Genomic DNA, 12461 nt, shown 5'->3' on the forward strand with positions numbered 1-12461 from the left:
TGTAATATTGTCGCGATATGAGCCTCGCGATACAATCATTATCACAATGCTGTGGAGGTGTTGGCAATGTACAAAAAGCTCTCGATACTCTATAAAAAGTCACAATATTTAAGGGGGGAAAGCTCATACATGGGAAAGAAAATTGTGTTTTTGTACTTGGGTGACCAAAAAATGCCAAATTAAAATTAAACTGCAATAATGAAGTAACCACCAGAGGCCACTGGAACAGCACAATTGGAAAACAACTTGGGATTTTTAACAAATATGCTGCTTTTAATATCCTGAAAAATATTTAATGGACTTATATATATATATATATATATATATATATATATATAAAATGTGTTGCTGTCGTCTGTGACAAAAGGTTGCAATAAACACCTCAAATACAGGCTCTGCAAGATGTGTGAAGTCAGTCGCTGCTGGGAACAACTTCAAAATAAAAGCATTCCAAGGCATTGAGGATGAAAAGAATCATCCATTTCCCAATTTTGAAACAAATATTACAGGAAAAAGTATTGAAAAGCAGTCAAACGCCCGTCAGTTGAGTGCTAATTTTCACCAAGATGTCCCGTTTCAGGGACAACAGTGAATTCATAGACGCCAGCATTTTGAACTAAAAAGGCAGTCATGTGCAATGGAAAAGAGGTGAAAATGTCAGGCCCCGTCATCCACCACTCCCTCCGCCCACTGCTTCTGTTTCACACCAGACTTTGGCAATACAATGGCCTACTGTGCTACAACACCCTGAGAGGCAAGAGACTGTGGTGGGCCGGTGAGGGAGGACAGTCATTGCTTGGCATAAACACCATAATGGACAGAAGAAGACAATCCAACAGGAGGGCACACTACCACTTCTTAAGAAAGGGTGGAGCCAACATATAGTTGAATTATAATTAAGCAATTAAAAAGAATAACGAGTTTCATCTCAGTCAAACTGTTTTTTTGTTTGTTTGTTTTAAGCTTTGCGCGTTAATGTCCTCCCTCACGGGCTCAACCACAAATCCATAACTTCAATGGCCAGAGCAGGAAGTAGGGGATGGAGGAGAGACCTAAAAAACAAATACGTAAAAAAGGACTGCACAATATCTATGAATAAAATACTTTGAATAAAAAATAACTATTTGGGAGAAAGTTAGGTCAAATAGATCAAAATATTGGATCATTTCCTGCTGGGATCACAAATAACGTAATAATTATAAAAATATTTTTAAACAAGGCGGCACGGCGGCCGACTGGTTAGCACGATGGCCTCACAGTGAGAGACAGCAGCGGTCGTGGGTTCGATCCCGGCTCTGGCCTTCCTGTGTGGAGTTTGCATGTTCTCGCCATGCCTGCGTGGGTTTCCTCCGGGTACTCTGGTTTTCCTCCCACATTCCAAAAACATGCATGGCAGGTCGATTGAACACTCTAAATTGCCCCGAGGCAATGTTCGTCTCTGTGTGCCCTGCAATTGGCTGGCAACCAGTTCAGGGTGTCCCCTGCCTACTGCCTGAAGATAGCTGGGATAGGCTCCAGCACCCCCTGCGACTCTAGTGAGGAGAAGCGGTACAGAAAATTGATGGATATTTGTACGAACCCAATTCAAATGAAGTCGAGACATTGTGTTGAACATAAAAATATCAAAATAAAATGAATTTCAAATCAAGTTCAACCTATTTTTAAAAGATCATACATTATGGAGTATTTATACTGTCTCTGGAAAAACTCATTTGGCAAATCAGGATTGATAGAAAAAGGAGGAGTAAGAGAAACATTCACTCTGCAAATCAATGGGCAGGATTCAGTCAAGTGTCTTTGAAGCATCGCAAAAGTTTAAAATGTGGAGGAGCATCACGTCTCAGCGGGTAAATTAAAAGCAAGCTGCAAGTCCACGTGAGATGTTTTGGGGCTGACAAGACTGACGTCGGTTGGAATAACATTGTTAGATGTGCCAAAATGGACACTGTAGAGGACATTCAGTTTGACCATGAACCATATAGATTACGAGGAGAGCTTTACAACTGCACAAGCACGCTGAAGAAAAGTTAAGAAAACACACTGGGAAAACCGCCGCAGAATTGTGAACGCAAGCACACAGTACTTTAGGCGAGCAAATTATAAAACGACAGCCAGAATGTTCAATAGTCGCTGAACATCGTTTACACACTATAAGTCTGGATCATCATCATCAACTATTTGTGACTATATCACAAGATCGCTGAATTTGTTGTCGTCATTTAAATTGTAGATGTAATAACAGCGCTAGACACTGTATTTCTACTACCGTCTGTGTTAAGGACTGTCCATATATTACGTACCTGTATTCCAGGGTGACTCATTTGGCACAAATCACCTTAAATCGAATACATTTCCCCCCCCATTCTGCCCGCTGTAGTAAACACCTTTTCTCATTCTGATTGCTCAAGTAGTTGGGAGTGGTACTCCAGTACTTAATGCATCTCAAAATGTGATCACATCTGTCATTATGGAATAATAAGAGACATTTAAGTGACAAATGTTCCCAAATTAGTCCCAAAACTCATTGTAAGTCCAGCCATAAATTGAAGTTCTTCATTTTTAAATATTACAGTAAAATATCATTGTGTAATATTTTGCAGATATATGAAGCAATTTAAAATAAACAAGAGCTATTGTTCACAAATGTTATCTATCGATAATTGCACTGTGAAACAAGAATGACGCAGAATATCATTAAAATAAATAAAATTCAAAGTTAATGATTTGCTAAAAAGAAAGTTTACCAGTTTGAACATAAAAATCCATGTCTTTTTACAGTATTGAATTAAATAGAGGTTGGACATGATTTTCAAATCACAGTGTTCCATTTTTATTTATATTTAACAAAACAACGTAACTTATTTGGAAACGGGTTTGTACATATAATTTGACAGGTTTGAAAAATTAAGTGTAGGTATACAAGAGGCAACAAATTGTATACCATTTCAACTGCATATGACATAACATAAATGGTTTGAACGCTATTTTGAGATGGTAGCTAAGCAACCACCACATCAACACAGCCCCAAGTATTAGTATGCTCACGAGCTAGAAAGCAGTGTGAAGGTGTGACAGCAAGTTATATTACAGCTTCTTTCGTATTTATGAGACTGCATAAGAGAATCAACTCAAATTTGCAACTTTCTTCATCTAAAAGTTAGACTATCCAGCCCGTTGTGCAGCAACAATTTCTGGTAAGTAAGCTGTTCAGCGTCTAAAGGGAAGTACTCAAACTGGAAAAACAGGCCTTGCCGCACATATTTGTTCTAAGCAATAACATTACAACCACCATGAAAATGTTCAGTTTCATTTCAACTCCATTGATAAATTGATGAATGATGTAGACCACATCATCATGATAAATGTATTTCAATGCTTCTCATATAGTGGGGATGGCCCCCTTGGGGCGTGGGAGGTGTGTTGCCGACTCAGAGGAATATCCAATTTTGCTGCACTAGAATTAAGTGCAAATGCACTACAGTAAAGTGGCACTCTCATTTAATTTTGTTTAAATTTCAGGCAAATTAATGCACATCAAATCTTTTCAGTTACAGACTAAATAACTGTCAATACGAGGATTCTTTGTAGTTAGTTGGTCATTATTATGTCATCTTCTTTAATGTTACAAAGAAACAATGTTATGCATAATTTTATAGATAATTTATACTATTGATAGATATAGCGGAGTTGGGGGAGAAGGGAGGGGCCAAATGATTTCTTCTTCAAAGGGGAGCATAATTGAGAAGCCCAGACATATGTGCAAATACGGGACCTTGGATTCAAAAACCCATTTACAGTAACGAAGGATTTCTGAAAATGATACAATAGTTACTTTCATTTCTCCGAAATATGGCCACATTCTAGTTCAACAAATGAAAAACAGAATTTGAACAAAATGGTAAATTGAGAGCCCTTATTACCTGCGAAGGTAGTGAAACAGCAAGGTGAATTCCTTTGTTTAGGTTGTATAATAAAGACGTTTGTGTTTCAGATCAAAAGATGTCCATGTTACAAAAGTTCCAAATTCCAGCTTTTATTTTGCGTTATTTACATCTAGCTGTGTTAACTCGGGAGAGAGCACCTTTCGTTTGAAGCCAGAGACTTTTCAAGTGAGCTAAAGTTTTTGAACATGTGACTGATGGATATTTCAAGATGATCAGGTGTTGCTATTTAAACATTGGACAGTGCTTATTTTTGGCTTTGGATTTCACCTATTATTTCAACAGCTTTTGCCGTCAAGCAAACATGAAGACCAGAGAGCTGTATATCAAAGAAAAGAAAAGCATTTTTGAAGCTGCGAGAAGAGGGGGAAAAAAATTACCAGAGCTATCACACAAACCCAGTGCAGCAATTTGGAATGTCCAGAAAATGAAAGAAACTACTCATGTACTGAGCAACAGACATCGAACAGGTTGGCCAAGGGGATCAACAGCAGCTGATGAAAGAAACGTGAGAGTTGTGAACAAACGCCTAAAGGCAACAGTCAGTAACATTACTCCCAACAGTGCAGTGGTGAAAGGTAACACAATCCACTATTCGAATAAGACTTAGAGAGAAGAAATCTACAAGATGGAAAACAGGATGCAAATCAATCAAACAAAAAGAAGCAGGCATGCTGGAGCCTATCCCAGCAGTCTTTGGGCAGTAGGCGGAGTACACCCTGAAATGGTTGCCAGTCAATTGCAGGCACACAAAGAAGAACAACCACTCGCGCTCACACTCACGAGGGCCAATTTGGAATGTGGGAAGAAACTGGAGACCCACACCGGGAGAATATGAAAATTCGACGCACAAAATCTGGAGCCGGAATTGAACCCTGCACCTCTGAACTGTAAGACGGCTGTGCTAACCAGTTGGCTGTCGGAATTCTGAAATCTACACAACCAAATGTCTCTGGCAATTTACACAAAAATGCATCCAAATTAATCAGGAGGAGCTTCATCATGCATCAGGGCAATGACGCAAAACACAATGCCAACACAACAAAGGATTTCACAGGAGTAAAAAAGTGGAAGGTTTAGACTGGTCAAGTCAATCAACGCACTATTACCCAGTAGAGCATGCATTTCAGGGGATACGTAGTACGTACGTCATACATGCATACAAGGATGTTGACGAATCAAAAATTTGTGTATAAGCATGGTTAGTGACTAAAGGCCCATTGATCTGAAACATCCAAGACATAGGTGGCAATTCCTGCATGTTTTCTCATCACTTCCTGCTGCAACCCACTTGATTCAAATGATCAGCTCACGACCAAGCTCTGAAAGAGCCTAATAACGATCTTGATTATTTGAATCCGGTGTATAGCAGTAGGGAGACATGGAATCCATGCAGGAAGCAGCCCTCCAGGACCGGAGTTTGAACCTCTGATCTAAGTATTCAAATGCCAAGTTTGTATAACAATTTAACTGATCAATCAATGTTGGAGTGTGTTATGACAAGCACAATAAACTGCCTCGATACCTAGAGTGGATTTGCGCAGCTGATAGGCTTCAAAGCTTTCTTGAAGGGAGCCATATCTCTTGGTAAGTGTATCTTTCTTGAGCTCCAGTCCAGGTTGGAGGGCAAGGTTTTCCTCTGCCAGGGTTCGGTTGTTAACAAGTGTTGTCTCTTTGCTTTGCTGGACTTCCTGCATCTGAAACAAAAGAAAATTTGCGCTGTATTTTAGCATAACACAGGAATCAAGCCCGAAATTTACTATAAATTGGTAAAATAATATTTTACATTTTAATGAAAAGACACTCCACTAATGTGCTTATATTACATTAATGGCAAAAATACTTAAAATTAATACTTTGTCACCAAATAACGGACATTTTTGTATGACTGTTATTTGAAGATGTAATAGCTGAAAATGTATGTACTGTAGCTATGAGCCATGGATACATTGCAATCACAGATGGATATGCGGACCGAAGTAATGAGGTAAAAATACAACTAAGAAATCACATAATGTGAGCATGACACAGCAAGGCCAATTTTCACATTAGCTAGCGAGCATGAGGAAGAACTGTCATTAGGGTCCAACCAAGATTCATTTTAGAGTAATCGGCTGATTAATTTAAAAAATATACTTATATATACACATGGGACGCATAAAGTAACTGTTTTGAATGACAGGTCCATAGAACAACCTTAACAAATTTCATTATATAGATTTCAGGATACAAAGTGCAAATACAAGAAACAATATGTGAGGACCTGTGGGAATTATCTTAATGGAATACATTTTAGTGTGAGTGACTCAGGCACGCATTGTTAGGTTATTACACTCAACAAAGGAAAACATGTTATACTGGACAAGTAGCTAAATATATGAAATACCATTGCCCTGTGATCAAGTAACCAGTCTGTCTTTTCACGAGCCAGTTTGCTCTTTTGTCAGGGCTTGCTAAAGATGCTAATCTCTAAATAGCATCAATACCTGTGGGCCTGGTTTGTGGGAGGGGGAAAAAAAACAAACATACTATGCTAACGTTAGGTTTTTTGTTACACACCCCATCCATCTATCCATTTTATTTTATTTATTTATTTATATATTTTTTTAAATCGCGCTTATCCTCATTGGGGTCGCCGGTAAGCTGGAGCCTTACCGAGCTAATGTTGAGCAAGAGGCCAGAGCTCATATTCAAATCTCAAACCTCAGAACCATGAGGTCGATGTGCTAATCACTCATCCACCATGCAAGTTAGAAAGAGAGGAAAACACAAGAAGCTCTAAGACCAATGTTGCAATTTTGTCTAAGACCAATGTTGCAATTTTGAAATGTTGGACATTCAAAATTACAAACTTTGTTGTCATAGCACAATTTACAATGACTGATTTGACTCCATTTCGCACAGGGTAATGATTATACAAGGTACAAAGATTAAAAAAAAAAGGAGACCTTGGTGCAAGCTTGAACTAATTTTTTTTTCTAATCCATGTCAAAAGTAGACATATAGTCAATATATACATACATACACATAAGTAAACTGTGGTCCTTTTCAAAAACAGCTCACCAGTGATGGGGCATTGTGATTTTCTAAGAATGTCCACATTTTCAAATGATCAACATCAAAGATTTATCGAACTAAGGTTTCCTAAATATTGTGGTAAACCATAAATATGATCTGTCTTTAGATAAATTAATGCCATCAATTACTAATAATAAAACGTTAAAAATAATTCAAGCAAATTTGTTATATACCCTATTCAGTACTAAATTCCATTGCACTCTTATTTATTTATCTAATTTATATATTTGTCTGTATTATTGTTGTATTGCACTGGAGAGGGGAGCCCTCTAATCTCGTTGCACACTTGAGTACAATGACAATAAAGGGATTTCTAATTTCTAATTATTCATCGTGGGTATCAAAAGCCAGTGGCCTTCACATTAATCAGCACCAAATAAGTGGCTCTCAGTTGGTAAAAGATTAGTGTCCAATGTAGTGCTGGGTGATATGGCTGAAAACTATATCGTGACGCAAGTATGACATAATGGTCGATATCGATATATATCGAATTATTATTATATATACATTTTTTACCATTGAAAATAAAAAAAGGGAAAAGGGCTAAATTCCAATTTGTTATATTTTAAAATGTAACATTTAACCTTAAAAATGAAAAAAAAAAAAAAAAAGGCAAACGCACACCGGCCTCCCTTGTGAGGGAACTACGGGCTGTTTTGTCCAGTGCATGTCCGCGGAGGATGCTTGTTAGCGTCTTAACTGCTACGTACGCCAGCCCCGCTTCTCAGGAGCTCTCGTGGGCTGGAGCTTCGCGCCGTTTCATCCCGTGCGTGTCCGGAGGGGTGCTTGTTATCGGCTTAACGATAAAGCAAGCCAGCCTCTCTCCTCCGGAGCTCCCCGTGTGATGGAACTGAGGGACGTTTCCTCAAGTCGGCCGGTAAGTCGACCTTTCGCCACCTGTTATTTTTTTGTTTGTTTGTTTTGAGTCACGCGAGCTCAGCGGCGCATGCGTAAGACTCAGGTTGTATTTCTTAAATGGGAGGGAGTTTGTGACGAGTTGGGCCATGATAGGTCGAATCTGCTCCATTGTTTTTTTTGGGATCGATAATTTATCGATAGCATTTTCTATTGATATCAATCACCCAACTATAGCGATACATATCAATATTGAATTATCATCACAGCTCTAGTCCAATGTTCTGGAAAGTCTGTTAAATTGACATGTCTTGCAAGATTTGGGTTTTGTGAGTATCTCACTGTTTAAAGCCAAGCATGTGTTTCGCTTTATCGTGACAATGGCAAAGATAAACAATATGACGATGAGCATGAAGCCAGAAATGGAATCGGTAGCAATCGAGCTGTAAAGACAAAAGAGATACACGTGTCTGTCCTGCTTACAGAATACAAAATTTGTAAAACAAGTACACGATGATACAAGAATGGAATGTAGGTCTAATGATTACACTTGTCGTTCAGAATGTGAAAAGGTCCCTTAGCACATTTCCCTCTTGCCGATTTATGGCACTGCGGGACACTCGTTTTGCAGGATTTTTGAGACACCCCCATTTTTGTGGGATGCCTTGGAGGAGCTGTGACGCAAGGAGTGTCGTGGATGAGCACAGGAAAGACAGTAGGCACTTAAAAGTTAAGTGAAGTGAGAGAGATGACAATCTAACCACCAACCAGAACTGAACCATTCTTTCTGTAAGTTACATCCCAATGCCTGACATTTAGACTATTAGAAAGCTACAGTTGCTTACATTTAATGTTAAATTGTACCAACCATGGGTGACGCTTTAATCGCAACACCTATTTTTGGCCCCCTCACATATCAAAGGACACTTCAAATCTGTCCTCTTCCATCTGTAACAGCGAAAAAATGTGCAGCAAGAGGGAATTAAATGACTTGCAGAGTGCTAATTAAATTGACTCTTAAACTATTCAAGTTAACATTGTGTAGCATCACATTATGTGTAAAGTGCTCGACTTCCATTGTGGCCTGGTCATCCTGGAAGGGGGATTTCCCCCCTACATTTTCAGCTCCATCGCAGAGGTTTCTTATTTTTTCCCCAGAATTTTTTTTTTTTTTAAATAAAAGTTTTTCCTTGCACTGGGGAGATGACGATCAGGGGGTGTTGTTAATACATGTCAGCTGTGGGCCAGTGAAGCCCTTTGTAAGGTTCGTAATTAAGGACTATATCAATACATTTGACTTGTCTTGACTAGTCCTTTTGTCATCACGTAAAGAGTGTGTGTTGACATGTTGGGTCTTGCACAAAATGCAACATTCAGTTTGCCTTCAAGGTTCTTGTTATGGCAAAGCAGGCATTGACGTCACAGGTAATGTATTGTGTTTAAAAGAAATTATGGTGCATGATGAAATTTCAGTGAATAAGCCTGTGGCAGCCACTTTCTTTGTTTCCACTCTCTTAGAAAGAACTACCCAGACAGGACCTATGTAAGCCTTTACTTTGATGATTCTCTTCTCATGACTTAAGTCAACAACTGCATTATTGTTGAAGTAAATAAGCCACTCCCACTCTGCTTATGGGAAGAGGAAACCATGGAGATTGAGAGAGACAGGGCGTGGATCAGAAACACAAAGATTGACTCACAACTCAGTAATCTTTCAACTATGGAAAGGTGAAATGAATGTAGCACACTCAAATCCTCTGCCTTCTGACTGACACCAGGGGACATTTGTCATGGGTGAAAATTTGTCCCCCATTGACATTATAAGAACATCAACAACATGTACATCATCCGAAATTGTCTCAGCAGAATCTAAAGAAAACGCTGCTGAGGTAACTGAGGAAATTCGGTTGTCTTGGCATCACGTTTATACCGGATGAATACTATGTGATAAAGTCCCCCAAGGCCACGATAAGTACCATGTCACAATGTAATAAATAATTGCGATAGGAAACTAACCCCGAGTTACTGACTCAGCAAATTACATTCGGTCGTAAACCAACACTCGAGTCTCGATTTTAGATCAGTCAAGTACCCTAACCCCAACTTCCGAGTTTAAAATCAAGTACCTTTACAGAATGTCGCTAGTTTCGGTTTCCTGTTAATTTTGTTCTCGGGAAAAAATACCAAAAGCCGGTTAGTGCCTGTTAGATTAGATGATAGTATACTCACGAGTTGGCCAATAAATAGCAGGTTTTGCCAGCGCTGCCTGGCAGGTCGACACGTATCTGAAAGTGTCGCTAGGAAACTTCCTGGCATGTTTTCGCGTGACTCACCATGACAGCGCTTCTTCTTTAGAAGGGTCTCACTCATATCCCAACAGATCCATTTAAATACGTAAAATCGGTATTCGGGCGAGGAAAACAAACCGCCTGGAGCGATGTCGTCAGCTGAATACACTAATAATCAGACCCGAAACAATGCTTGTCGAGGTTCGCCTGACAAGGTTAACAATGTGTACGTTATTCAACACAATGTAGCAATTTAAATGTGTTTTTACAATAAAATGGCAAACGTTCATGTAATGTTGAGGGGCGTTTTGTTGAAAAACAAAACAAAGGATTCAGGAAACGTTAAGCGACGAGAGCAAGTAGCTAGCAAGTGACTACATTAGCAAGAGCTCAACATACCTCGTCCATCTCTTGAATCATTTTGGTAAGTTTTTCGTCGTCCTCTAGAATTTCGTTGAGCTGCGTCAACGTGTACTCGCTGAACTTGGAGGAAAAGGTAGACATTTTTGCTGTCGTCGTGAATTTCTCCTGGGTTGCAGCCCCTTTTCTCGCCTGCGTTTGTGACAGCTGACTGAGCGTCTCCCCAGGAAGTGCATCGCATATAGGCCCAATGTTGCCTTTACGGCCCGTCGGAAATACATCGAAATGACTTTACGTCTTTAAAGCGGCATTTGTTAGAGATGTAACGCAAACAAGAACTTCATCAAATAAAATAACCCATTTGAAAAATGAAACAATCATGAAATATATTAACAAAAAATTTCTATTTCAGCGTCTAAACATATTTTCGCCATTAAGTTAATGAAGCCTCTGGCCATGTCGCGAGACTGGGATATCGTTTTGGTCACCAGAATTGTCACTGATGTTCAAAGGATCGAATAACTGACTCCCATGATCAAACACATGAACAGCAACATGTCAGATTAAGTACAAACCCGATAATAAGGGCTTCTAGACAAAAGAAAACATTTTTTTTAAATAAAAGATGTGATAAATAAGTGTGATATAAAATAGACCAAAAGTACTTTCATCGGTTATTATTTTTTATTATTACTTCATCCATATAATACAATCTCAACCACAACACAGGCACACGTCCAACTGTCCACAAATGCAGCATTTGGCCTTAATCCATCGGTACTTTAGGCGCTCGATAAATAATTTAATAAATCAATAAAGGGAACACTTATATCACACAACCAGATGGATTATATATTCCACTTGAAAATCTTTATTGAAAACATAACTATTTGTTCAGAACGAAGTTATTCAGACTCATTCAAAATAAAGGGAGATGTTGTTCAATTTGTGGCATTTAAACGCCTGCATGACCTTCCTACAACATAAGGGCATGCTCTTGATGAGCACTACGGATGGTCCCGCACGGTGCGATCACCTACTAAACTTGGATAATGAGTCAGATCAGATTTGATTGGATTCCAGGTCTGAGGAATAGGTGGGCCAGTGAATAGCATCAATGCCAGGAACTATTATCCAGGAACTGCTGATATGCCAATCGTGAGGCCTGGCATAGCCAAGTACTGTGCCAGAAGTTGGCAGTGGCGCTTTTGGAGGCAATTTTTGTCGCTTGCCCATTTCGTGAACAGGTACATCTCGCGCCGAGGGCCGATTTGTGGGCCGGACTAAAATCAACCTCCGGCCTTTGTTAATTGAAACTTTTTTTTTTTAAATTGTCACCCCCCACCCCAAAAATGGGCATCCGGAGGGCTGGACCATTCTGCCCCGGACTGCCCAGCTCTGATTTTGAGCAGAAATGCACTGTACTCAAGAACTGTTGGTTTGCTGTTGGCTTCCAATGATCCCTTCCACCTCTGAGTACTGGTTTTGGTATCTTCTTCTTATCATTGATGCAGTATTTGGAGAAAAAACAATCCAAACCTAGTTGGCCTTATGTAGAAAAAGTAATTGCCCCCTTATAACTTGTGCCAACCATGATAGCAGGTATCAATTGAATGAAGCCCAGAAGATCACCTGCATGATTTTCTGGGAGACAGCAGAATAAATTATATTAGTCACAGCTAGTGCACAGCTTTATCCAAAACCCTTTTGGATCATCAACATGTTTTTCTTTTATTGAAAATGCGTGGCAAGCTTTTGCATGTTTCCTTTCGTTCACTTTTTTTCATCCTGGAACTCTTTCATGCATTCAATTTAATCAGAGTGTTTATGGTACACTATAGGTGTGAAAGACCATTTACCATTTATGATTGACTATCCAGAGAGACCTGCTGTTCTTAAGCTGTTGTTCTGGCTTCCTTTGTGACCTCCTGGATGAGTT

At 39.3% G+C, this 12461-nt stretch overlaps 1 protein-coding gene across 1 annotated transcript in view; it reads right to left on the reverse strand.

Moving 5' to 3' along the window:
* The window catches only part of vps37ba (VPS37B subunit of ESCRT-I a), a 20253-nt gene extending 9480 nt beyond the window's left edge, over positions 1 to 10773 (reverse strand). Inside the window, exons 1-2 of the mRNA XM_088301751.1 lie at positions 10562 to 10773; positions 5467 to 5638 (exon numbers count right to left, since the gene is read on the reverse strand). Of these exons, the coding sequence (XP_088157877.1) occupies positions 5467 to 5638; positions 10562 to 10666 (277 nt within the window). The 5' untranslated portion in view covers positions 10667 to 10773. The remainder of the gene's footprint in view (positions 1 to 5466; positions 5639 to 10561) is intronic.
* Between the last annotated feature and the right edge of the window lie 1688 nt (positions 10774 to 12461).

This window comes from Idiotropiscis lumnitzeri, chromosome 1 (genome assembly GCF_059441095.1).
Source record: "Idiotropiscis lumnitzeri isolate Australia: NSW breed Sydney's pygmy pipehorse chromosome 1, RoL_Ilum_1.0, whole genome shotgun sequence".
In the NCBI taxonomy this organism is placed as follows: Eukaryota; Metazoa; Chordata; class Actinopteri; order Syngnathiformes; family Syngnathidae; genus Idiotropiscis; species Idiotropiscis lumnitzeri.